This window comes from Zootoca vivipara, chromosome 4 (genome assembly GCF_963506605.1).
Source record: "Zootoca vivipara chromosome 4, rZooViv1.1, whole genome shotgun sequence".
Classification (NCBI taxonomy): Eukaryota; Metazoa; Chordata; class Lepidosauria; order Squamata; family Lacertidae; genus Zootoca; species Zootoca vivipara.
Window position 1 is genome coordinate 75,843,694 of NC_083279.1, and position 26,210 is coordinate 75,869,903.

General features: G+C 40.4%; 1 protein-coding gene across 9 annotated transcripts in view; it reads right to left on the minus strand.

Annotated features, from left to right (window-relative positions):
- NBEA (neurobeachin) overlaps positions 1-25,608 on the minus strand; it is a 354,996-nt gene extending 329,388 nt beyond the window's left edge. For all 9 annotated transcript variants that reach the window (XM_035114666.2, XM_060273784.1, XM_035114659.2 and 6 more), the window contains exon 1: positions 24,762-25,608. In XM_035114666.2, coding sequence (XP_034970557.1) covers positions 24,762-25,127 — 366 coding nt within the window. In that variant the 5' untranslated portion in view covers positions 25,128-25,608. The remainder of the gene's footprint in view (positions 1-24,761) is intronic.
- Positions 25,609-26,210: the final 602 nt, after the last annotated feature.

Genomic DNA, 26,210 nt, shown 5'->3' on the forward strand with positions numbered 1-26,210 from the left:
ATGGGTTTCATATCTGCAGCCTGAGCTTACTGTAGAAAGGAGATAACTGATAAAGGTAAGTACTGGATGGAGAAGGGGCAGGTGTGGAGATAAACAGAGCGGTCAGGCCCTCTGCATAATTTCGAAAATACTTCTCTTTTTACCAGTAAAAATGCATAACTCAAATGAACACCCAACATAGTAAACCTTTGAAGGCTCTGGTTATTCTTGGAAAGTAAGGCCCAGGAGGTCATGCTGGGAGAGCTACCCTATCCCACCACATTTAGCCTACGAAATTCCTTCTTATTTAGAATCCCATCAACATCTACATAAAGCCATTGGAGGTGATTTGGACTGAATAGTCACATGAATGCTAAAGATAGTCAGTGCTGTCTCCCACTTTCTCATTTTTATTTGCTCCTAGGGAGACTACAAATGCTCAGAAGCAGTATTTGTAGGCCGTGATGGACTAGATGGGAGTGAACAAACTGAATCCAGTTTAATCTACCAGGCAGCAAAGATATGATTCTTATCAGGGGGAAGGTCAGTTTTGAATGTGATGATGTAGTTAGTTATCTTTGCAGTTCCTGAGAAGTGTTTGCTGAGCTGTACCGTATTGTGTTGTTTTTGTTCAACTGTGCTTTAATTGTTTAATGGGTTGTTAGCTGCACAAGGGTGACATAACATCATTTATATAGCAGAGAACAGATCTGCCATGTCTCAGGCTACTTACTTTTTGAACTGCAAGTATACAAGAGCATATGTGAGAACATAGGGGCATAAAACTTGTGAAAGGGGCCTAACACCATAGCTGCCAAGTTATCCCTTTTTTTAAGGGAAATTCCCTTAGGCTGAATAGGCTTCCTCATGAGAAAAGGGGAAACTTGGCAGCTATGCCTAACACAAAGGGGAGAGTTTGCACAATTTTAACCAAGGAAAGGGTGAATGAAGAAAAGGCAACAGCACAATCCCATATAAAATCAAGTGTGTGTTATATGCAGATCTGCCTCTCAGAAATGTCCGCTAGATAAGAACACAGAAGCTATGCGGCAAACAGGAGCCAACCCTGTAGAATGCTATCTCTGAAGCACCTTCACCAGCTGCTGCTTGAAACATAACTTAAGTGCTTACTAATAAAAACTTAGTGCTTACCAATGTTACAGAAATTACCGGGGGGAGGGGCACATCTTTAAAGTTGTTAAATGTTACAAATAGTATGCATAAATGTATCCTTTCAACTTGACAGCTCAGGAAAGTTACCTAGCTTTAAAAACCATATAAAATCAACTCCTTGCCAGTTTCCTCCATTCCAATGGTATTTTGCCCTTGAAAAAGGGACTCCAGGAAGTGCACAGAGGTGACAATTGCTGAACTGACTACTGGCCAAGGAAAGCTTAATCCCATCACCAGACTTGCCAAGGGGTCCAGACATGCAAACATAGCTGCCAAGTTCTCCCTTTTTTAAAGGGAAATTCCATTATGCTGAATAGGCTTCCTCGCGAGAAAAGGGAAAACTTGGCAGCTATGCATGCAAAGGAAGTTGCATTGTACTTTGGGCGGTGGGACTTCAGAGGTGTTTGCCTATGCTAATCTTATACCTGGGTCTTGCCCCGGCATGTCTGCTTATGCTAATCTTGAACCAAGGACTTGTCTGGACATGTTTGCCAAGGTTGAAGTAGTGTAACCCCTGTCTACCCCTCCCCTTTTGTGACATGTCAGTGATGTAAAGATGATGTATCAATGATCCTGTGCGAACTGTATCTGAGGGGGGTGGTCTTGGGCTACACCCCTTCTGTGATGTATGTATGATGTATGGAGGGGTGGTCTTGAGCTCCAGGGCAGGGAATTTCAAAATGTCTACGGTATATAAGGGCGGGCATACTTTTGTTCTGGGTCCTCCTCCTTTCTCCTGCCTGGGAGGGGAGCACCCTGTTGCAACAGTTCAATAAAGATCAGGCTTACTAGCTGCTTTGCTTCTCAATATTCTCTGGTTGGCCTCTGTTATTTTCTCCTACCGATGGAGAACCTACAAAGGACTCTATAAGGGCTCCTGTATACCCCATATGGGAATAAGGGCAGATTTTGTTTACAACACCAATTAAAACTCTTCAAAATCCTATGTAGCAGCCCATGCATCAAGGTCTTCCTCAGAGACCCTAGTGCTGCTGCACTCCAACGTTAGATACCTACTACCTGGTCACAGGTAAACGGGCCTTCAGAGTTGTGGCACACCATCAGAATGCTCTACCTCAGAAACCTCACTTGCTGCCTCCTCTTATGCCAGCACCACAGTCTCAGACAATCACTTCTTAATTTTCTGGACCTTTATTAAATCTGTTTGGTTATAGTCCTCTGCTGTTTTAACTATATTGCTGGTCCATGATACATTGCTTAAACTCTTAATACTGAACAATTGTTCACTAACCTAAATGTCAGAGAATATAAATCTTTTTAAATAAAGTAGAATTTGGTGTTTTTTTTTAAAAAAAACCTATTACACAATTTCTTTAGTATAATTGCCTTCTGGACAGATAAAGAATTAACATTGGAGTCTATACAGTCTACGTAAATAAATGTTACGTATGAACACTACTAAATTCCTGGCTATTAATATTTCAACTGTCTATAGAAGAACAGAAAATGCATTTTAAAAAATAAGCTCTTAAAACAGACGTAAGATGGATGATTTATTTTTTAAAGTTCAGTGCATATTATTTGACCTATAAACACCAAGCAGATTTAAGTCAGAACTCAAGAATACAAATCACTATGAATAAGGAAGTCTTACTTATGGTATTGCATGCAGTACCTACACAGGGGAATTTCTGCTTTTGTAATGTTGGTATCAATTATCAAAATTACCACAGAATAGTGGATAAACATTAACCAGTGCACATCAAGCCTATTTTTGTAGCAGCACAGTTGAACAGACAAAGCTTAAGACTTTTTTCCTCTGTAGTCCCTTGCAGAATTAGGCAAGCAAAAGTTCAATGCAAATGATATTCAACTACTGGTATATAAACAGAAATATGGAAACATCAAAACCTGTCTGGGTTTACTCTTTTGTTTAAACAAATAATGTTTGAAATCCCTCGGTATGCTGATGCAACTCTCCTGAGATGTCTGAGATCAGATGATATTAAGGAACTAACAGGACCTATTACTACAAGTAATAGGAGGATTTTAGGATTGCGTATTATATGTAATATGAAAGGCAAATCCAGTTATCAATAAACCAACAATTATACATTTACACAAATTCATTTATATTAGCTTTCTAGTCTAAAGGCAATCCTTTACACTGGAGTAAAAGTGTAAAGTTCATACATTTACAATTTCAAACATTTGGCATGTTTCTGAAATAAGAAAAATTGAATAGAAAAATTCCAAGCAGTAATTCTTTCATGAAGATGCAATATCTATTATGAGAGAATAGAGGGCCCAATATGCAGCTAGAGTTGGGAAGGATTCTTGCTTGCTCTACATTTTGCTTGCTCCTTTCAGAACCACACATGGATTAGCAGACTGATTTGCAGATTAAGCATAATCAGTGGACTGAACTGACCATGTGTCTGCACTTGTACAAAGACATGATATGGAAAAGAAAATATAAGATGGGTAGCCATCTTTTTTCCGTATAATTCTCAAGAAAGGGACTGAATATTATGACATGCATTCAATTCCTGGAAGCATTTTAAAAGGTAAAATGTCTTTTCCCCTCATGGCAGGTGAGGTAACCGCTCTAAGCAGCTTACAACATTTTAAAAGTGGAAGGAAGAAACTACCCTCATAAGTACTTTTGTTTTTAAGGAAGATATTGAATTATTTTTATTTCATAATTTATTTCATAAAATTTCTATACTACTTGATGTAAGAACCTCAAAGTAGTTTTCTGTCCAAAACCAATTTGTTTGAAAACAAAACCAGCTTGGGGCAGATATATGGTCTTTCTATCTCTGTGTGCAGCTGATCAAGTTTTAATGAAACCACCAATCCATGACAAATTTTCAAACAGAAACTCAGCAATCTTTCATGACAATGAACTCCACATTAGCCACCATTTCTTCATTTTGTGCAGCTATGGGCCTTCCACTTTTGGGATCACCTCCATGGCCATCTCTGTACCCTGTATAATGTTCAGCTGTCCAATTTTCAATTGTGAGGAATGACAGAGAAGATAAACATTCCAACTAAGGACAAACATCCATTGTTAATGTCTACTTACACCTTCTTTTATAAAAAAAAATAGAGAGAGAGAGAGAGGTGTATTCAATTACTGCCCCTCAACTGATGGAACACTCTTTGATCCAATGGAGCCTTCCATCAATGAACAGATTCCTCTTCTTCCTACAGACCTTCATGCTGTTCTAAAGTGTTTGCCAATGCTTTGGATAAGATGGGGAGGGGGTGGAAGCGTGGAAGAAGAATCACAAATCACACTCGTTTCATCATTATTTACTTTCATCAAGAATTTAAAACATTCCTGTTTACTCCAACATTTAGTGGCTGAAAGATAATGTTCCTGGAAACTGCAAAATCATTGTCTGATATAATGATACTGGGTTTTTTTGGGGGGGCACTCTTTATGTTGTGTTAGTCATCCTGGGCTTCTTTGGGAAGGATGGGATATTAACTGAATTACAAATAAATAAATGAATTTCATACAACCCATCATATTTTATTATCCTCTACCCTCTGTTGAATTCAGATTAATGGCTGAAAGAGGTATTTCTTACACTGGGTTCATGAGTAAGAGATTAACAAAAGGAAGTTTAGAAAGTTGAATTATGAAGAGTTGAGATTCAAGTTTCTAACCCTGCTATTCATTAAAAGCAGTGGTTTCCCCAACTACCATAGTCTCCAGATTAACTAACTCATCTTAAGTGGTTCAGTGTAAAATGATCGGTCACCCTGTGGTTTCTTTGGGTGCTCTTCACTGCAATCATAGCCATAAAGGCACTATGGTTCCTTGGGTATGAATACTGGAAATAATTTGGTGTGCAAAGTAAAGCTAGAAATGTTTGCAGTATAAGAGCTGTAAATAATCAAGTGAGAAGGCAAATTACCATAGAAGAAAAGCACAAGGTTACTAGAAATCATGCACTGGGAATGTACATTTCTATCAAACCAGCAGTCTTAAGGCCTTGGTGGTGATGGTGGTGGTGAGCCAGAAAGGAAGTAGGGTTCCTTCTCCACATCTTCAGAACTGGCTGACTGACGTGAGGTATTTATGTTTAGTCTTGCTTTTAGAGTCAAACCCTCACAACCAGGCTACCAACAGTGCTACAATGCTAAACAGTATGTTACAATATACTGTATAGGGAGAACACCTGACTAACTGAGATTATTATTTTAAACAACTCTAAAGAATTTAATTAGAAAAAAGAAGAATTTAATTAGAGCTGGTGTGCTGCAGTGGCCAAAATGCCCGACTGGGGAGACCCAGGTTCACATTCCTAAGCCATGAAGCTTATCTGGTCACCTTGGACCAGTCACCTTACAAGGTGTTTGTGAGAATACAGTGGGTGACAAGAAAACTATGTAATGCCACCCTGAGCTCTTTGGAAGACAGGAAAAGACATAAATATAAGGATTTTTTAATAATTTATTATTTTAATGTATTTAGTTTTATTGAAAGATTACCTTTTTGTTTGAGTAGTATCCAATGGTGTTGCTCAGCAGATGGCAAGGCTTCTGACAGCAAAAGAAGGGAACCATTTCCATGATTCTCACCCACTCTGCATCCACCCACTAGAGGCTTGGAGGACCCTCTAGAGCAGATTTAGGGGCACAGGGGAAATGCTAGAAGCATACTGCCTACACTGTATTCTGCAATGGTAAAGTTCTTTGTCTGTACATTTCCAAGTCTGCTAAGGCAAGATCACTTACTTAAAAACTAAGGCTGCAAAATCCTATGCACACTTATTTAGAAAAGTCCTCTTGAACAAAGTGAGACATATTATATGTACATGGGCACCCACAATAATACATACATCACTGCAGGCATGTGCAGAGAATGTCTAAGGCTTGGAGCAAGAGTCTTGTTAGAATAAAGTTATAAACTCAAACAGTTTATAACTGTCATAAACTCAAACCAGCTGGTCCCTGGCAGGGCCCCTCAGCCCTCTGAGGCCTGGGGCAAGTGCACCTAGCTGCCCCCACCCTGCACTGACCTGCACTGATCAGGCATGTTATAAGTCCTTTAAAGAAATCTACACTCATTATAAAACTGATGTATAACCACATATAGGCAGTTACATGTTTACATTCAATTCATGTTTCATTTTAAATCAGATTTTTAAAAAGGAAATACACAATTGTTTTTAAAAACGATAAAAATCTAATTTTTTAATATCAATACTTTAGAAAAAATTTTTTATAAACTATTCTCTTCCTTGGAACTCAGGTCAAATTAAAGAAATATAATAGAAATCTAACAGTGGTTTACTACTTAATAATACTATTCTTATTTCTGATTAAATCAGGAAAACTTGATACAAATGCACATCAACTTCTGCTACTCAGGTAACTTTAGCTATGGTTTACAAGAGAGTCTGAAAGGCACCAGACAGAGGCTGCTAATCAGATGTAAAGGTAAAGATAAAGGGGACCCCTGACCATTAGGTCCAGTCGTGAACGACTCTGGGGTTGCGGCGCTCATCTTGTGTTATTAGCCGAGGGAGCCGGCGTACAGCTTCCAGGTCATGTGGCCAGCATGACAAAGCCGCTTCTGGCGAACCAGAGTCGCACACGGAAACACCGTTTATCTTCCCGCTGTAGTAGTACCTATTTATCTACTTGCACTTTGACGTGCTTTCGAACTGCTAGGTGGGCAGGAGCTGGGACTGAACAACAGGAGCTCACCCCGTTGCGGAGATTCGAACTGCCAACCTTCTGATCGGCAAGCCTTAGGCTCTGTGGTTTAACCCACAGCACCACACGCAACAGATGTAGTCCTTAATAAATAGTATTAACATTATCACATGGCTTTCTTCTGTTTTAACATTAAGCTAATGCATGCTTAGGAATGTGGTCTCAAAAACTTTTATATGTAACAAATTGAAGTTTATGAACAGAAGCTGTTTAGTCAATTCACTGTATTATGAATCATAAATGCTTACAAAATACACTAACCATATTAAAGACCAAATGCATGTTTCCAGACCTCAAAAATGAAATGGAAATACTAATATAATATATAATATTAACAAAATACTTCAGGTTTTTAAACATCACAATCAGGATTTTATGTGGCTAGACTATCTCTGATCCTACTTATGTGCTTAAATCACATGATCAAGCTCAGAATGCAAAGTTTACTAATAATACCTCATGTTTCTTAAGTTTTTGTTCACTATGGACTGACAAAGTTGATAGCCCAAATCTAATCTAGACTGACTAAATACACTCCACAATTGCAACAGGAATTCAACAACTACATTTAACAATATGAAGTCCACACTTCATTAAAGAGAATAAAGGAAGATTCCTACATCAGCTAAAAACTAGAGGAGGAGTTTATGTAGACAATATAATTACCCAAATGGGAATTTATCAAGGACACCCATGCAACCATTAATGATGCTCAAAGTACCCTGAGGTTTAATTAGCACAATCGCTTTAAAAAAGTAAAAGAGAATACATATTACACATATGTAATATAAGTCATAAATTACCACCAAAATTTGGCAAATCTGAATTATTCTTCATTTAATATAAACTAGAGGTAAATTGTATCAATATTCTACAATTTTCTTTTTGCTCTCATTTCACCAAATTGCATGTAATATGTAAATAAAGTCTCTCAACAACATAGAAAAAAATAATTAAAACTACATCATGGAACTCATTAGTTTTGCATATTTAAAGTTTAAAACAGTTTAGGGAATTTCCTAATATGCAGATTTGAAAATAGCACCACAAAATGAATATAGTTTAAATATTTATATTTTTAACTTTTAGTAGAAATGTACTAACTTATCAGTCCCCTCAATAAAAGAATACACTGGCATGCCTCTCATGTATCACTGACTAAATTACAGTCTCTTAGTGCAAACACAAGCAGGAAGAAGCCAAAGCAAAGACCCCATGCAGTCAATAATAGGGACTTTCACAGCTTTTGTTTTGCTTTCACATAATCCTGATTTATCAATAAGTAAGAAACAGTGTATGTAGTTTAAAACTAACTCTGGCCCATTTCAAAACAAGTCCACCTCAAACCATGAGTTATGAAGCTGTCTAATTTATCTAACCAGAGTTTGTTGTAAACCACCCCTGGTTTGTGCAGAGCAAGCCAGGATTCTCTGAAAGTTGCACTAAATGTCACAGACATCTTTCTCCTAGCTATGTGGGAGTAACAGAGGGGGAAGAAAGCATGTGGAACAAATAATACTTGTGTATTCAAGTGCCAGCGGAGTGGGGGAGCAGGCAGTAAATAAGGACTAACAAAACTGGTGTTGGATTAAATTAGGTCACACAACTTTATTGATTACAAGGCAACAGGTTTAGCATGGGAATTTGGTACAAATTTGGTACAGTTGACCACTGTTGAAGTCCCCCATGGCACCAACTGCTTCCAGGAGACCTCATCCAGTCACTGGTAGAGGGCATCGTGGGCCCATCAGCCCCCAACTGGGCTTCTGAGGAGAAAGCACTACTCTCCAATATCCCTTATGGGTATCCCTGCTTGAATAAAGCAGTGTGCCCTTATCCTGCTCCATACTAAAAGTTAATCCCAGTATCTTAGATATTATAGAAAATTGTGACACTTGCTATGAGGTAGGCAAAACCCCACAATAATCCTGTTATGGGTGAAATTCATCCCCAGCCCTAATTCCAGTGACTGGCTGCTGTCCACAGCTATGCACTTGATTTAGGCATTCAAATAGTATGAAAACACAACAATACTGTATAGCATAAACACTAGACTGACATAGGGAGGCTGGATGAGCCTGCCTTTTATGCTCCAGGGTGGACCAGACGTCAAGAGTCTTCACTCCAGTCAACCTCCAGAGCCCCAATGCCTGGCAGGTCCATGATGAAACTGATTGGCTCCCAGCTCCCCAGGCAGTCTCTGTCGCTGCCGCACAAAATGCTCCAAGCTATACCAAAGGATCTTGAACCCAACTGCTTCTGCTCTGCCAGCCATGTCACGCTGCAAAAACCTCCTCTGGTAAGCTGGGAACGGGATATTATTCTAGCTCATGCAGGTAGAGCTAAACCATAATTTAGTATTACATGTGAACAAAGAGTTACAATTGATGATTACTGCTTCTTCAAACATCCTATAATGGTAAATCATTTCCCCACTTTTCTACAGTTTATTCCTTTCTGCAAAATAAAAAAATTCCTTCCAGTAGCACCTTAGAGACCAACTAAGTTTGTCATTGGTATGAGCTTTCGTGTGCAAGATTCAGGACAAATGAAAATATTTCTTTACACAGCATACTTGCTATCAAAAGATTTGGATGGCTTCAAAAGGAGATTAGACAAATTCACGAAGGGTAAATTCATTTTGTTGTTGTTGTTGTTTAGTCGTGTCCGACTCTTCGTGACCCCATGGACCAGAGCACGCCAGGCACTCCTGTCTTCCACTGCCTCCCGCAGTTTGGTCAAACTCATGTTCGTAGCTTCAAGAACACTGTCCAACCATCTCGTCCTCTGTCGCCCCCTTCTCCTAGTGTCCTCAAACTTTCCCAACATCAGGGTCTTTTCCAGGGAGTCTTCTCTTCTCATGAGGTGGCCAAAGTAAATTCATAGAGGATATTAACGGCTACTAGTCATAATGGCTACATTACCTCCAGCATTCTGAGATTCATTATTATGAGTAGGTTAGAAATATTATTAAATAAATAAAATCACAGGCAGTATGCCTCTGAATACCAGCTACTGTAGATTATGAACAGCAGAACGCTATTGCATGCACATCCTGTTTGTAGGCTAGTTACTCATAGGCATTTGCCATCTCATAGTTTTGTTTTTATTGCATTTTTATTGCTTATCTCTTATGTTGTATTTTATTGTATTACAGCTTGAAAATGGAATTCAAATGGTAATACAAAAAATACAATATATATGAATTAAATGCAGAAAAACATAATTAAAATTCATACAGCATCTAGCACAGCACATTGCCATTGCTACAACAGGCAGGGAAATCATTAAGTGTTCCACTGAGATCCCCAGTAATTTTCAAATGGTCCATGGCAGAAAAGGTTTGAGAACCACTACTCCAGAGTTCTAAACATAAAAATGGACTCAAGAGTTCCAATTTAGAGTTGTCAATGGGGCCTTCAGCAACACAATCCAGCCTACAGATGTAAGCTTTGCCTGAATTTTGAAGCAACAATGAAAACAGTTTTCCCCCAGGAAGAAAATGCTTTTGAGAATAACTGAAATATGTAAAAAAATATTTTTGCACCTAGCCTAAACTTGTTTTACTACTTTAAGAATATGAAGCATATTGTATATGAAAATTTACTCAGAACAAAATTTCATAGAGTTCAATGGAACTTATTGCCAAGTATGTATAGGGCTGCAGACTGAGCACATATAAAAATGCAGTTTTATTTAGGAAAAGGATTTTATCCTTCTCATTTATTTGTATGAAATATCCAATTAATTCATTAAGTTTTTAAATGCGGAGGTACTGATATCTCCAGTTAAAAGTAGTAGGTATCAAGTGATGGGAAAAACCTTTACCCAAGAACACAGTGAGCTGTTACCAGTCTGAACAGACAGTACTAGGCTAGACAGACAAATAACCTGACCTAATATATGAGACAAGCAGATTTATATGTGAAAATGCAAGGACTCTTATCTCAAACCATTTGTACTGTGAAGAGCTGTGAAACTGAAATGTATTAATGCCTCAGGTGTATTCAAACAGTTTTTACCAAACTATACTATCCTGCTGTAAGACTAACTTTTCTAAAGACTGGAATCAAGCAGATAAATTCATATAGCAGGACCATGTGACTTTAAGGGAAACTTCTCAGATCTAGTATGGTTTAAACTATGGAGCGCACTAGATATACATTTATTGAGAAATTGCTGGAATAACAGATTTCATGTGAATGTACAACTACATGTCTCTTTTTCTACCTCTGAAGACCTTGCCTCTTACATATTCACTTCTATGCCCCATATTTCTATATGCCAAAATCTGACAGGTAATAGCAATTTAACAATCTCTGCACCCAATTCAGTCATAAATATTTTTTCTTAACTGTTTTGCAACATAATTATTATTACTACAGTGGTACCTCTGGTTAAGAACTTAATTCTTAACCTGAAACTGTTCTTAACTGTTCCAGTGGGGCCTCCTGCTGCCGCTACACCACCAGAGCACAATTTCTGTTCTCATCCTGAAGCAAAGTTCTTAACCCGAGGTATTATTTCTGGGTTAGGGAATCTGTGACCTGAAGCGTTTGTAACCTGAAGCGTTTGTAACCCGAGGTACCACTGTAATCTCTTTAAGTTCTATATTTATGAATGTATTTTGTTTCTTATGGTCACGTTCTGAAATCCTGTAATTTTTCTCTATTTATGAAATAATGAAAATACATATAAAATATATAATTACAAAACCTATCCAGTGTTAGATATGTAGCTGCAAGTTGTGGCACTCCAAGAGAAATGATAAAACAGAGGTTCCAACTTGAAGTAAGCAAAGGAAAGGTTTTTACAGTCATACCTTTGGTTACGTTCGCTGCGGGTTGCGTACATAACGGGTTACGAACGCGCTGAACCCAGAAGTGCCGTAATGGGTTACTTCCGGATTCGGCGATTCGCAAATGCACAGAAGCGCCAAATCGTGCGATGAGTATGTGCAGATTCGGCGCTTCAGGTTGTGGGCTGCTCTGGATGTGAACGAGGCTCCAGAATGGATCCCGTTCGCATCCAGAGGAACCACTGTATTTTCTTAACCTAAGAAACACTTGACACGTGACAAAGTGGTAAGTTTCGGCAGGGTTGTGGCCAAAAATTTTACAATTTAAAATAACAACTACCATATTTTTGCTTATGCTTAAAATCAATGGTAGCCGCATGCCAAAGAACATATTATAAATTCCCCTCCCCTTCTCTATTATTTCACTTAAATTTCTAACTATTTTCATTTTGCACACTGAAAAACAAACAAAAGCAGTTTTTATTTTCTATTCTTGCTTCCTTGAAGTGTTTCTCTCATACTTCTTCCTCCCGCACTCCTTTCCTCTACTGCCTTAAAGCTCTACCCAAAATATGCCGCAGATAAAATCTTCTCCAGATGGTTCACTTTATTTCCACCCTCCTGCAACAACAGGATAGTTATATGACCACAGTGGAAAAGACTAAAGAAATGGGGTCTCATCTGGAGCCCTTAAAATCAATGAAAGCTTTCCCACTGGCTTTTACAGGAAATGTACTAAATGCATTGTTAAAAATCACAAATATTCTTGTAGATTTTTTTATTTATTTCAGAATTTAATCCAGCTCAAAGATGGATTAACCATGGCACAATTCTTTAACTATATAAACAGAAGGTTTGGTCAGACAGCTGTTTTAGTTTTTAGCTGGAGATCATGCCCTCACTCTATCTGAGGGCATAGTTCTCTGGATGAAACATTCATGCCCATCTGTCAGAATATTAAGAGTGCCAACTGATATGGCAAAACTATATTCATTCAAGAATTTATCTGCCTACAAGCATGGATTTTTAAAAACATGCTAGAAACAATACAATGTTTTGTAAGGTCTGCCCTTGCCAGTGGAGCTTTAAGATTTTTGTTTGAACAGCAACCCTGTTCTGCAATGCTTCACAAACATCTTATATTTTTATTTATTTAAAACATTTCGTATATTCCGGCGTATAAGACGACTGGGCGCATAAGACAACCCCCAACTTTTCCAGTTAAAATATAGAGTTTGGGATATACTCGCCGTATTAATAAAACGATCCGGCGTATAAGACGACTCCCGACTTTTGAAAATATTTTCCTGGGTTAAAAAGTAGTCTTATACGCAGGAATATACTGTATACATTTTAAGAGAAATGCTGTAGATTAGGATTAGAGCATCTGATTTGGATGCAGAAGGTCCTAGGTTCCAGCTTCTCAACACTGGGCAAGAACTCTGAAATCCGTAAGAGCTGCTGTCACTCAGTATGAACAATACTGACTTAGACAGAGCAATTGCCTTATGTATAAGGCAGCCCCCATGTTCCTATGTACCCAGCCTTTCAGCCCTAAAAACATCATCAAGGTTTTAAAATTAAAACACATGCAATAAAAACAGAGTATAAAAAAGACCATTAAAACAAAACTCAGCACATTAGTCCAAAAACACAGCAGGAACAAAATTCAGCACAGACTGAACACCTGGAGATGTGAAACCATATCAACAACCCCTAGTGCCCAACAAGCTATTTCTCTCCCTCCCCTCAAAAAAAGGATTTAATTTGTCTGCCTGTGCTGCTCCTCCATGTACTCATGTTCCTTGCTAGGCCAATACTGTACTGCGCACAGACACACCTCTCCCTTCCAATTGGATAGCAGGTCTTTGGATTGCTTGGAAGTAAGAGATATAGGTGAGGGAGCTCTGCCTCTGTGTATATGTTTCTATATAGATAGAGGAGATTGGAAGGTAGGTAGAGTGTCCCTGGAGAACAGGTAGGACCATGAGAGAGATGTGTGCACTGGCTTGTGAATGGATGGATAAAATGCAGAGTAAAAAGGTAAAGGGACCCATGACCATTAGGTCCAGTCGCGGACAACTCTGGAGTTGCGGTGCTCATCTCGCTTTACTGGCAGAGGGAGCCGGCATACAGCTTCCGGGTCATGTGGCCAGCATGACTAAGCCGCTCTGACGAACCAGAGCAGCGCACGGAAACACCGTTTACCTTCCCGCCAGAGCGGTACCTATTTATCTACTTGCACTTTGATATGCTTTCAAACTGCTAGGTTGGCAGGAGCTGGGGACAGAGCAACAGGAGCTCACCCCGTCATGGGGATTCAAACCATCGACCTTCTGATCGGCAAGCCCTAGGCTCTGGTTTAACCCGCAGCGACACCCATGTCCCTTAAATGTAGAGTACATGTATATAAAAGGTTGAGGGAGTTATCCTGAAAAGGGAGAGAGAGAGATTTGAGGAATGACTTTTAGCATTTCAAGGAAACCGAGGGGAAAATGCCTTTATAAAAACTATTCAATGCTGTTAACAATGTAGAAACATTTAAGACAATATTTAAACTTAAATCAAAACAATACAACTACAATGAAGAAGTTAAAATCAGAGGAGAAACCAGCAGCAAAGATATAATTAGACGAATAAGGTTACAGCCTACCAGAAAATATTACTAATCTTCACATATATTAAAACAACCATAAATATATCATTTAATCAAGGATATCTGCTTCTAACATAATTATATAATATCTGACTATGTATTTTGTTTAAGTGTCAAGGCCAAGAGAGTCCACTTAACTCTTCATTAGGACACTGTAAAGAAATAAAAAGTTATTTCCCTGTATAAGTTTAACAATGACAGGCAGATGTGAGACTTGCTCTAGACACCTTTCTTTCCTCTGATTTTCCAGCTGTGGGCTTTTGTCCAAATACTAATAGGCTCCAAAATTCTCTCAACTAAACTTTGTTATCTACCAATATATTTTTATGTGTTAGTTTCCTAACAAACACCAGTAATCATAAAGCAAATAGCACTAATCTAAGGGCCTATGGGAAAAGGTTTCAATAAAAGCCTAATGATATTCTTGCTGAAAGAAATTGTCCTCCAACTTGGCATTTGCAACCTTTTATTTAAAAACATTGTTTTGAATTTTAACTTATTGTTCTATACTTTTGTAGTGGAAGACACTACAAAACTTTGTGTTGAAGAGTGGAGTATTAAATGTGTGCACAGTATATATATTAAAAAACAACTCAGAACCCAAACCAATAGATTCAAATTAGAAGCAAAATGGGTGCAATTTAGAAGAAAGATTCCAACTAAACATTAGGAAGAACTTTCTGATGGTAAGAGCTGTTTGACAGTAGAATGGACTACCACAGGTGATTGATTCACCTTCTTTGCAGGTTTTTTAATAGAGGTTGGATGGCCGTCTGTTAGGGTTTCTTTAGCTGTGCTTCCTGCATTGCAGAGGTTTGGACTAGATGGCCCCTGGGTTTCCTCTTCCAACTTTACAGTTCTATTATTCTAACTTCAAGAAATAAGAACTGTTTATCTGCTTCAAGATTAATGCTTCAAGATTAAAGATTATCATCAAAGATAAGAGAATTAACTTTTTTTTATTCATGAACTCTTACGACAGGTTCCCATTTCTATCACATAAGGCTCCCTGGCATTAAAATACGTCACACTTAAAACAACACACACACAGTACAATTTCTGGCTGCTTAAAAATCAATGCTGCAATTCAATGCACACTTACTGGGAAGTTAAGATGTGTTGCCCTCATTACCAGAGGAGCAAGCTCCAAATGCATTGTTTACAAGCCAGCTGTTGACAATATAGTTGTCCAGAATAACCCTTAAACCATCTGTTCACAATCTGGCATAATTATTATATAGGGCTGCCCACTTGTAAATCACCTGTCATTTCTACAACCCTGGCTCATCAGCTGATGAGTAAAGGGTTAAATCATGTTGCTTTGGCTCAGGCATCCCCAAACTGCGGCCCTCCAGATGTTTTGGCCTACAACTCCCATGATCCCTAGCTAACAGGACCAGTAGTCAGGGAAGATGGGAATTGTAGTCCAAAACATCTGGAGGGCCGAAGTTTGGGGATGCCTGCTTTGGCTGCATGCACCAGTTCCATAGCTGCCAAGTTTTCTCTTTTCTCGCGAGGAAGCCTATTCAGGATAAGGGGAAATCCCTTTAAAAAAGGGATAACTTGGCAGCTATGCAGTTCCATAATGGGAATAGGCATACAAAGCAAATGCAGCATTTAACTCTAATCATTTGGTTGCATCATGGGTGATATCAGTTGATGGTTTGGGGAAAATGGCCTCACAGGCCAAATTGGACCTACTTGCAGGTCAAGACTGACCCACAGACAAGAGGTTTCACTTCCCTGTCCTAAGAGCTCACTGTGGTATACTTTGTTCCTCAATGAGCTTCATGGCTAGGTGAAGATTTTAACTAGATTTTCCCAGCTCTAGCCCAACATTCTAATTACACTACACAAGCTTCCCTACTAAATATTACTAAAATAATAATAATAATAATAATAATAATAATAATAATAATAATAGTAAAACAATTTAAGTAGTTCTTAACTTTTTTGGAGGGGAGACTATACAGATGATATTTAGTCTCCAAATTTATAAACTCCATCATCTCCCAGAAAATCCATGAAAAACCTAATTTGAAATTTCAAACACTCTCTGTCCTAATGTTGCTTGTTTCACCACTCCTATTTAAATAAAGCAGTACCCTGTTACTTAACAGGATACAGTATGTTACTTCATAACTGTCAAGTATAAACATGTGAAATGCTATCCAGTAGAAACTAATCAGTTACACAGAAGTAATTTACTAGGTCAATTAACCTATCAACCTATCAATTCTTAAGGAAATCAGCCCTGAGTGCTCACTGGAAGGACAGATCGTGAAGCTGAGGCTCCAATACTTTGGCCACCTCATGAGAAGAGAAGAATCCTTGGAAAAGACCCTGATGTTGGGAAAGATTGAGGGCACTAGGAGAAGGGGACGACAGAGGACAAGATGGTTGGACAGTGTTCTCGAAGCTACGAACATGAGTTTGACCAAACTGCGGGAGGCAGTGCAAGACAGAAGTGCCTGGCGTGCTATGGTCCATGGGGTCACGAAGAGTCGGACACGACTAAACGACTAAACAACAACAACAACAACAATTTACTAGGTCAATGGATCACAAACCATCCCAAAATCATTTTATATTTTTAAAACAGGACATTTAATTGCACATGCTGATGTGTACAAGTGTTATTGCTCCCACAAGTGCATTAACAAACTTTCTCCATTGTGAACATATTTTCTATATTGCCTCAAATATGTTTTGTTGACTTTTAAACACATCTTAATCTATCTTTACTATGAATTGTCAGTTTTGAAAACTACTTTGGTTTCATTTTTAGAAGAAACTGAACATTTCAAGCTACTTTTGAAGAGACTGTCAAATGGAATTCATGTCTTCTTCATACATCCTCAGTAAGTTATACAGGCTTTGTCACTTCTTATTCATGCTCTATAGTTCAGTTCTCGGTCAAATACAGCATAGAAAGTGGCTGTTTGTGGAAGAGGTACTTAAAAAAATGAAATCTTAATTCATAGTAGAAAACTGAAGTTATTGAATACTCAGGTTTATATTGATTAAATTAATAAGTCATATTTTTTAAAACATACTACTAAGAATACATGTAAGTTTTGGTTGTTTAGAAGTTTATATGATGTGAAGTATTCTGAATCTTTTGGGGCACAGAGCATCAACTTTGTTTGATCAAACTAGAAAACAAGGTGCAAATAATATGAAGAGAAATCATATGTTACCCTGAAAAAAAGAGTCCTATCCATGCTGGGGAAAAACCTAACAGCCCCTCACTAACAATAAATTATCTACTGACAAAAATGATTTTCTGGGTGTGCTAGAGTATTTGTAGTCATAGTCCATGTGGATTCTTCAGGAGACCCCTGTGGCTGCCAAGGCCTTATCTCTGTACACATGGTCAACAGACCCTGGACACCTTCCACCAGACATTCAATGACTTTCACCCCACCATCAACCTAACAATGAACCAATCTATGCAAGAAATACATTTTTTGGACACTACTATAAAAATACAGGGTGGGCATATAGACACCACCTTATACCATAAACCAACTGACCGACAAACATATCTACATGCTTCTAGCTACCATACCAAACAATCAATTGTATATAGCCAGGCCCTACGTTACAACCGCATCTGTTCCAGCTCTACAGACAGAGACTCTCACCTAAGAGAGTCTAGAACTAAAATATCCAATGAAGTTAAACAACAGATCAACAGAGCCAGACTGATACCCAGAGGGAACTTGCTACAAGACAGACCCAAAAAAAGAAAATAACAGACCACCACTAGTAATCACATACAGCTCCCAAGTTAAAACAGTACAGCGCATCATCAGAGATCTACAACCTCTCCTAGACGATGACAGTTCTCCTTCTCAAATCCTTTCATTGCCTCCAGATAGCCACCCAATCTTAAACAACAACTCACCCACAATAATACAACCACCAGACTTAACATGGATACTGGTACCAGAGCCTGCAATAAACCCAGATGCCAACCTTGCTGTCACATACACTCAGACAACACCATTACTGGCCCCAACAACATCAAATATACCATCTCAGGACTATTTAATTGCTCATCTTCTAACATTGTGTATGCCATCAAATGCCAACAGTGCCCTTCAGCTCTCTATATTGGACAAACAGGCCAAACCCTACGCCAAAGGATAAATGGACATAAATATGACATCAGGAATCACAAGACAGAGAAACCAGTAGGAGAACACTTCAATCTCCCGGGACATTCTATACAAGATCTCAAAGTAGCTGTCTTATTACAAAAGAATTTCAGAAATGGACTGGAAAGAAAAGTTGCTGAACTGCAAATTATCACCAAACCTAAAACCACGGAGAAACCTGGTCTAAATAAAGACACTGGATTTTTATCTCATTACACATGATAAAACTATCTTTAGCCATCTCACCCCTTGCTTTTCTTGTGGAACCAATTGCAGTAAATACTTCCTGTAAGACCAAATGCAGACATAAACAGTCCAGTTTCCCACCACCCTTTTGAGTGGTGCCCCTCCCCACCCTCTCACTATATGTGGGGATCTGGTGACTTCTGTTTCAGTGTATCTGAAGAAGTGTGCATGCACATGAAAGCTCATACCAATGACAAACTTAGTTGGTCTCTAAGGTGCTACTGGAAGGAATTTTTTTTTATTTAGCATGCAGAGAGTAAGAAAAAGAAACTTGGTCATTTGGTGCAACTCTAGTTAGTTGCAACTAAACATGAATCACTGTTCTAGGATTCCAACTATGATGTAACATAGCTGCCAAGTTTTCTCTTTTCTCGCGAGGAAGCCTATTCAGCATCAGGGGAAATCCCTTTAAAAAAGGGATAACTTGGCAGCTATGTGATGTAACCTTTTTCTAGATTTAGCGTATCTCTGTTTTTCACATGAGACTGGATTCATGTGAGTATACAGTGGTACCTCAGTTTATGAACACAATTGGTTCCAGAAGTGCGTTCATAAACTGAAGCAAACTTTCCCATTAAAAGTAATGGAAAGTGGATTAATCCGTTCCAGACGGGTCCGCGGAGTACTCAACCTGAAGCGTACTTAACCCGAAGCATGGGTGTAATTGGTTCCGGAAGTCTGTTCAAAAACTGAAGCATTCATAAACTGAAGCGAACTTTCCCATTGAAAGTAATGGAAAGTGAATTAATCTGTTCCAGATGGGTCTGCGGCATTCATAAACCGAAAATTCGTAAACCGAGGTGTTCATAAACTGTACGTAAAATGTCACACCACTCTCTCACTATCAGTCCTACTTTGTCAGCTGTTTATCATTTTTGTTGTTAGATCTGAAGGTCAATAGTTTAACTAACTTCTATATTTTCCTCACACTCAGATTGGAATTTCACCATAACATTCTTAGGCCCATGGAAATCTGATCCCTCTCCTTTACCTTTAATTGATATAACCATAAGCCAAGGCAATAATATTCACTTCAACCTGGAGACCACTGAGTGTTCTGATTTCAAAGCCAGTTGTTGGGTTCACAAGAAACCTTTGCTTTAAAGCTGAACATCACTAGAAGTTTACAGTAACAATTAGAAGTTTCTGTCCCATTTCCTTCAAACCTGGGCATGACTTGGGCAGAGAAAAAGGATAAGCCCTGTTGTTATTTAAACACCTCCCTTGAAAGAAACTTTTCCAGAGAAGCACTACAATAGAACAGAAACCAGCTATAATAGATGCCTGCTACAACTTTTGTTTCAGCAAGCCTATCCTGACAATAAACAAGTTATGTATATCTCTATTAAAATTTTCTGATTTTATTTGAAAATCAATGCAGTAATTGTTTTATATTGTTCTCTGTACACTACTTAGGGATTTCCCATTAAAACCCTTTATAAATTATTTTAAATAAATCAATGCAATATAATACAATAAGATTAAAAACTTAAACAATAAATCAATAATGGCAAATCAGTATTTTGGCAAACAAGTATAAACCTCATGAAATAAAAAGAATAAAGTTCAATATTTGATCAAAAATTAAGATTTAACTTTTCCTAAGTGATTTCCACAGATAACACGGGTCTGATATTGCTGTGGCTCTGAACAGCATTATTTAAATCAGCTATGCATGCACAAACATTAACACTGGAAGTTTCTTGGTAATGGGAAGATGAAGCTTGATCTGTGATAATAATAATTTATTATTTATACCCCGCCCATCTGGCTGGGTTTTCCCAGTCACTCTAGGCGGCTTCCAACAGAATACTAAAACACAAAAATCCATTAAACATGGACTTTAACATTAAACATTAAACTGATGTTCTGCAGTTGACCAAAATCTAACCAAATTCTGCAAACATTACTCAATCCTGTAGAAACCTATGAGCACAGCACTTCTTTAGTGCAAGAACCTCGATTACATAATTCTATACAAATATCTAATTACTTATTCACACTTTTAAATGTGAGTACTATTTTCATTAGTAACAGGAAGAAATGCTTACTTTAAATGGCCCAATACACATATAAATACATTTAAATGGTTTTCCTACATTAAAGGAAGCAGTGAGTGGGACAGGATCAAACCATTGGCAGAAAAACGACTCATTTACAATACAAGTACAGTACAGTGGTACCTTGAGTTACAAACGCCTCAGGTTACAAACACTTCAGGTTACAAATTCTGCTAACCTGGAAGTTACCTTGAGTTGAGAACTTTGTCCCAGGATGAGAACAGAAATTGTGTGCCAGCGGCGCAACGGCAGCAAGAGACCCCATTAGTGAAACCACGCCTCTAGTTAAGAACAGTTTCAGGTTAAGAACGGACCTCCAGAACGAATTAATTTCGTAACTAGAGGCACCACTGTATTCATAATTTAGTAACTTAAAGTATAGCTGAACACAAAATAACAAAAATGTTTGTGTGTGTGTGTGTGTGTGTGTGTGTGTGTGTGTGTGTGTGTGTGTATGTGTGTGTGTGTGTGTGTGTGTGTGTGTGTGTGTATATATATATATATATGATCATGCCTAGGTTTAATGTTAAATGCAGGACACATTTTCATATTCAAATATTAATCTCTACTATTGCACTCTTTTCAGATCTTCACCATCACACACAAGAAGCATTTTTTACATAAATCTTCAAATATAGTTCAGGTACTTAGCAGAAAATGCAATGCAATACAAATCCAAAGCTTTGGGGGCAGCTTTAAACACATATGACAGCTACAGTTTAGGTTATTACAGTAAGCACACTTGTACTGACTTCAGTGAAACTTGGAAGTGTTTGGTATGCAGGTGTTAATTTGAGTCTTTTAACTTTCAGATCCTCTGTCATTACAATCAAACAGTTCATAAACATTGCCCTCAAATTCCATTACATTGTTTCCAGCACATAATTAGGTAGTCATTTTTTCACACAAAATGAATTGTAAGAACTATTTATCAGGTATTAATGTGATATATATTTTGGGGACGCGCTGTGGTTAAACCACTGAGCCTAGGGCTTGCTGATCAGAAGGTCGGCGGTTCGAATCCCTGTGACGGGGTGAGCTCCCGTTGCTTGGCCCCAGCTCCTGCAGTTCGAAAGCACATCAAAGTGCAAGTAGATAAATAGGAACCGCTATAGCGGGAAGGTAAACGGCGTTTCCATGTGCTACTCTGGCTTGCCAGAAGCGACTTTGTCATGCTGGCCACATGACCTGGAAGCTATACGCCGGCTCCCTCGGCCAATAATGCGAGATGAGCGCGCAACCCCAGAGTCGGTCACGACTGGACCTAATGGTCAGGGGTCCCTTTACCTTTACCTAGTCCATTATCAATTCCAACAATAACACTTCAGAGTACTTCAGAATTGCCACTATGCAACCAATAAAATAACTGTATATACAATTGTCAGATAAACAAACACACAGGAGTATCTTTTAATCATTCAGAAAGCAGTCACATAAGATAATGATTCAGTCATTCACATTACAACTACAGAAAACCCACTTAGCCTGACCACCAGTCTTTCGCTTTCTCAAGCTTCTGCCTATCTTGCCTGCTTCCTCTAAGTAAATATAAAAGAAATTAATTTTATATTAACTGCATGAAAACTGAATTAATAACGCACCAGCAATAACCTTTCACTGCTGCTGGAAATAGACCATTATAATTTTGTTTTCTAGTTTTCAAACCAGAATGTATTTCCTTGCAAAGAATTTATGATTCTTCATATCACACCTGAAGCTGTGTTCTTCACAGGTATTGACTGTACCAAAAGGGAAACTACACAACGTTGTCTCAATTTTCTTTCCTGTCCCATCTTGACATTTGTGGGGAGCAATTCTAGTATAAAATGCACTGCTATCAAAACAACTTCTGAACTTTCCCCTTTACTCAAAATGCATCCTCTGATTTCTACATATTTATAAGCAGTGACAGAAGACACTCTCCCCCAAAAAACTAGTAACTGGGTTATGAACATATAAAGCATTTCTTGACACATCAACAGGTTTCTCAGAGGTTTAATTGCCCAAACAAAAGATGAAAACGACAAAAGAAAAGGATTAAGCACCTTGGCTTCAGGGCATGATCTCCTTGAAACTGCTCAATGAACTATTTTTCTATATTACCTTATTCCACTGCTACATTGAAATAAATAAACAATTACTTTAAAAATACTAAGTTACAGCAACTTAAAAAAACCGGTGATTTATTAAAAAGGTTAGCTTTTAAAGCTGAGAAATGGATATGAATTCTGAGGAACTGTTCATGTTTATCATTATTTACTCAGCCCCCTCATGTCTCAAACAGAGCTTTAACTCTTGTGCATTATTTGCTCAAATGTTTTAAGAGCCTATCTCTAAACAGTTGCTGCAGCTCTACAATTCTGTTAGGCTGGGCCAGTGGTAAATATTTATTAGACATAAAAATGACATATTACTTCAAAGTGACCAATGTAACTATATCACAGGTCCTGCTTTTGCCCATAGGTTAGCATAGGATGGTTTAAACTTTGTTACAAAAGCATTTTAATGCATCTGCCATGTAGCAGCTCTCATCCTCATTTTATATCCAGAACAGGATGTTTCCATTCAACTGTTCCACAAGCTTTGCTGCAGCAAATCTTGCATTCAGGAGAGGCATCAAATCTCTCATAATTAAAGTGATTCATTTCTATACCCAGTTTCCTTGCTCTCTCGTGTAGATTTCTAAACCTCTAACGTAGGTAGAGATAAAACCTTGCCATACAACTCTGCAATTAATGTTTGCACTACAAAGTGACTATGAGCTAATTTAACTAACATGAAATGTTTTTTCCATGTACTGGGAGCAGCACCAGGGTGGTGTGTTTATGTGTGGAGATCAGCACCATTTAGGCAGACAGCAGGCAAGAAAGCTATTTCAAACAATAAAGGTGACAATGAAGCTACCTGGTGTAACAAAGTAGTAGAAGCTCACCCAATCAACAGATTGTAAGAGACAAAACCTCTCTTCAACATGTCAAACCCAATGGGCTGCAAGGTAATAGGGTTAAATCATTCACACATTTCAGCAACAGAGGAAAGACGCCATCTGGGGCTATTCTTTAATCTTATACAATTAAAAATAGATGTACTATCAAATCCTTCTGCTTGGCAACAGACGGAAGTCACAAGACTATCTAAGAGCACCTAAAGTTGAGAATAATTAATACAATTAAATCCACTTTTTCAGATCAAGCATTCGATGAAGCACGGATTAGAACTGTATAGGCCTATGTGACAGAGCAGAATTCCATACACTCTCCTACTCAACAACAAAACAAGAAAGTAAACTAAAAAGGGCCAGGAGTTGGACAGAGAGTGAGTACAGGTCATGAGCACAAGGTGGAAATGGAATCTGAAGGGAGCCTGGTACAAAAGCTGGCAGGAGGAAGGAAGTCTGTGTTGCTACCCCCCAGAAAACGATCTGTGGTGGAAGAGAAGTCATCACTAATTAACAGTAAAGAAAAGGTATTACTTCCGGAGGTGTGGGATTTATCTGCCTCAGGCCTTGGGAAGTGTCACTAGGTGGATATGAGAAACCTGTCAGGAGGAGGCACCAGGGATGCCATGAGTAGGAAAGTGGGCAGGAGCTTGTTAAGGAGGGCAGAGTAGAAGCATATGGCTAAAAGGAGCTAGCTCCCCAAGGACCAGCAAAAGATAAAGGGAGACCTCCCAGATTAAATGACAAAGTAGCTCAGGAAGAAAGCCCCTCCCTTCAGTTTCCATGTTGGGGAAAAGGATGGAGGGGGAAGGCAGATTAGGAAGAGAACAGGCACCTGGACCAAAATAAGGAGGGGGAGGGAGGGGGCAGAGCACGAAGGAGCAGTTAGAGGACACCAGAGTAGTTAGGATCCTGCATGGCCCGGGGGAGTCTCAAGAGGGATCCGCTTTCTCTCCTTTGGGGGGGGGGGAGCGAGAGAAGAGAGGCAGCCCCGTCCCCAGAGCTCTCCCTACACAGGAGCTGCGGCAGGGACCCCCGCACCCCTTACCAGGTTCAGCACGGTCTCCACGATGTCCCGGTTGCTGACCTCGCCGACTTGGATGAGTCCGATCAAGACGGCGAATTTCATGCGGATGTTGCGAATAGGCACGGACGGGTTGATCATGCCGGCGGGAAGCACCACGGACCCGGAGCCCGACGCCCGCAGCTCCCCCATCACGGCCGCCGCCGAGCCACCTCCACCACCTCCTCCTCCCGTCGTCGTCGTCGTCGTCGGTGCTGGTGGCGGTGGTGCTGCTGATGCTACTGCTGCTCCCGCGGCGCCTCCAACTCCTCCTCCGCCGCTGCTGGCCCCGACAGGGATGAGCCGCGCCGGCTGCGGCTCCGGCCCCGACCCCGGCTTCTCGTTCGCCATCTAGCCCCGGCCGCTGCCAACACTACCTGCCGCCGCCGCCGCCGCCGCGCTCCGCCCTGGCCGAGAAGCTGCGCATCCACCGCAGCGGCACAACCGCAGCAACAGCAGCAGCAGCAGCGCCCGGCGGGGCCGCAGGGAGCGGACCGGAGCCGCCGCCGCCGAAGGGCCGTCCCAGAAGCCGCTCCCGCGCCCGCCTCTATAATGAGGGATTATTATGGGCGCCGCTGCCCCGTTAGCCGAAGCCGCTCCTCCACCGCTTCTCCCCTCACGGCGCCACAAAAGCGGCCGAGACCGGCAGCCGGCCGGGGGCTTGCGCGCTGTGGGCCGCCGGGAGAAGCTTCCGGGCGGCGGCGGTGGGCTGGAGGTGGGGGGGACAGCGCGAAGGAGAGCGGGAAGCTCGCCCCGCAGCCCCCGCTGTTGTTGTGGAGCCAGAAAACGCCGCCGCCACAGCCGCCGTCGCTCACTCCGCCATGTTGCCGCCCCCTGCCTGCGGTAGCCGCCAGGGCGCCTGCGCTGCGGAGCCCGTGGGGGGAGTGGCCGAGCTCCCTCAGCAGCAGCAGCAGCCCCTTCTCGCTCGCCCCGCTCCTCTTTCGCTCACTCTCGCGCAGAGAGACTCCGGGAGAGGAGGCGCGGAGCTTGGTCGCCGCTGGCCCAGGCTTCTCTCCGTCGCGGCCGTCCACCTTCTCGGTCTTGGGAGGAGAAGGAGAGGGCGGCGGCAGCAGCGGCAAGACCGGGGCTGTTGTTGCGACTGTGAGGGGAATTGATTACACAGCGCGCGGGGTTTTGTTTTGTTTTTGGCTTCCTCCGCCCGCCACAAACACCCCGTCCTAGTCTTCTTCTCCCCACAATGGACACAGCAAAAGGCGACAAGACCCGCGGGCACAAGGATGCCCACAGGAGTCCGCGGCGGGTCCCTCGGAAGGACCGCGGGCCGGGTGGATGGGCAGGTGTTGTTCGCGCCTCTCCACACACCGCGCGCGCCGGCGCCTGCAGTCTCTGGGAATCCAGCCGCCTGCCAGAAAGCGCGGGCTTCTGCTGCAGCCGCGAAAAAAGTGTTTGTGGAGAAGGATGCGTTTGGTTTTA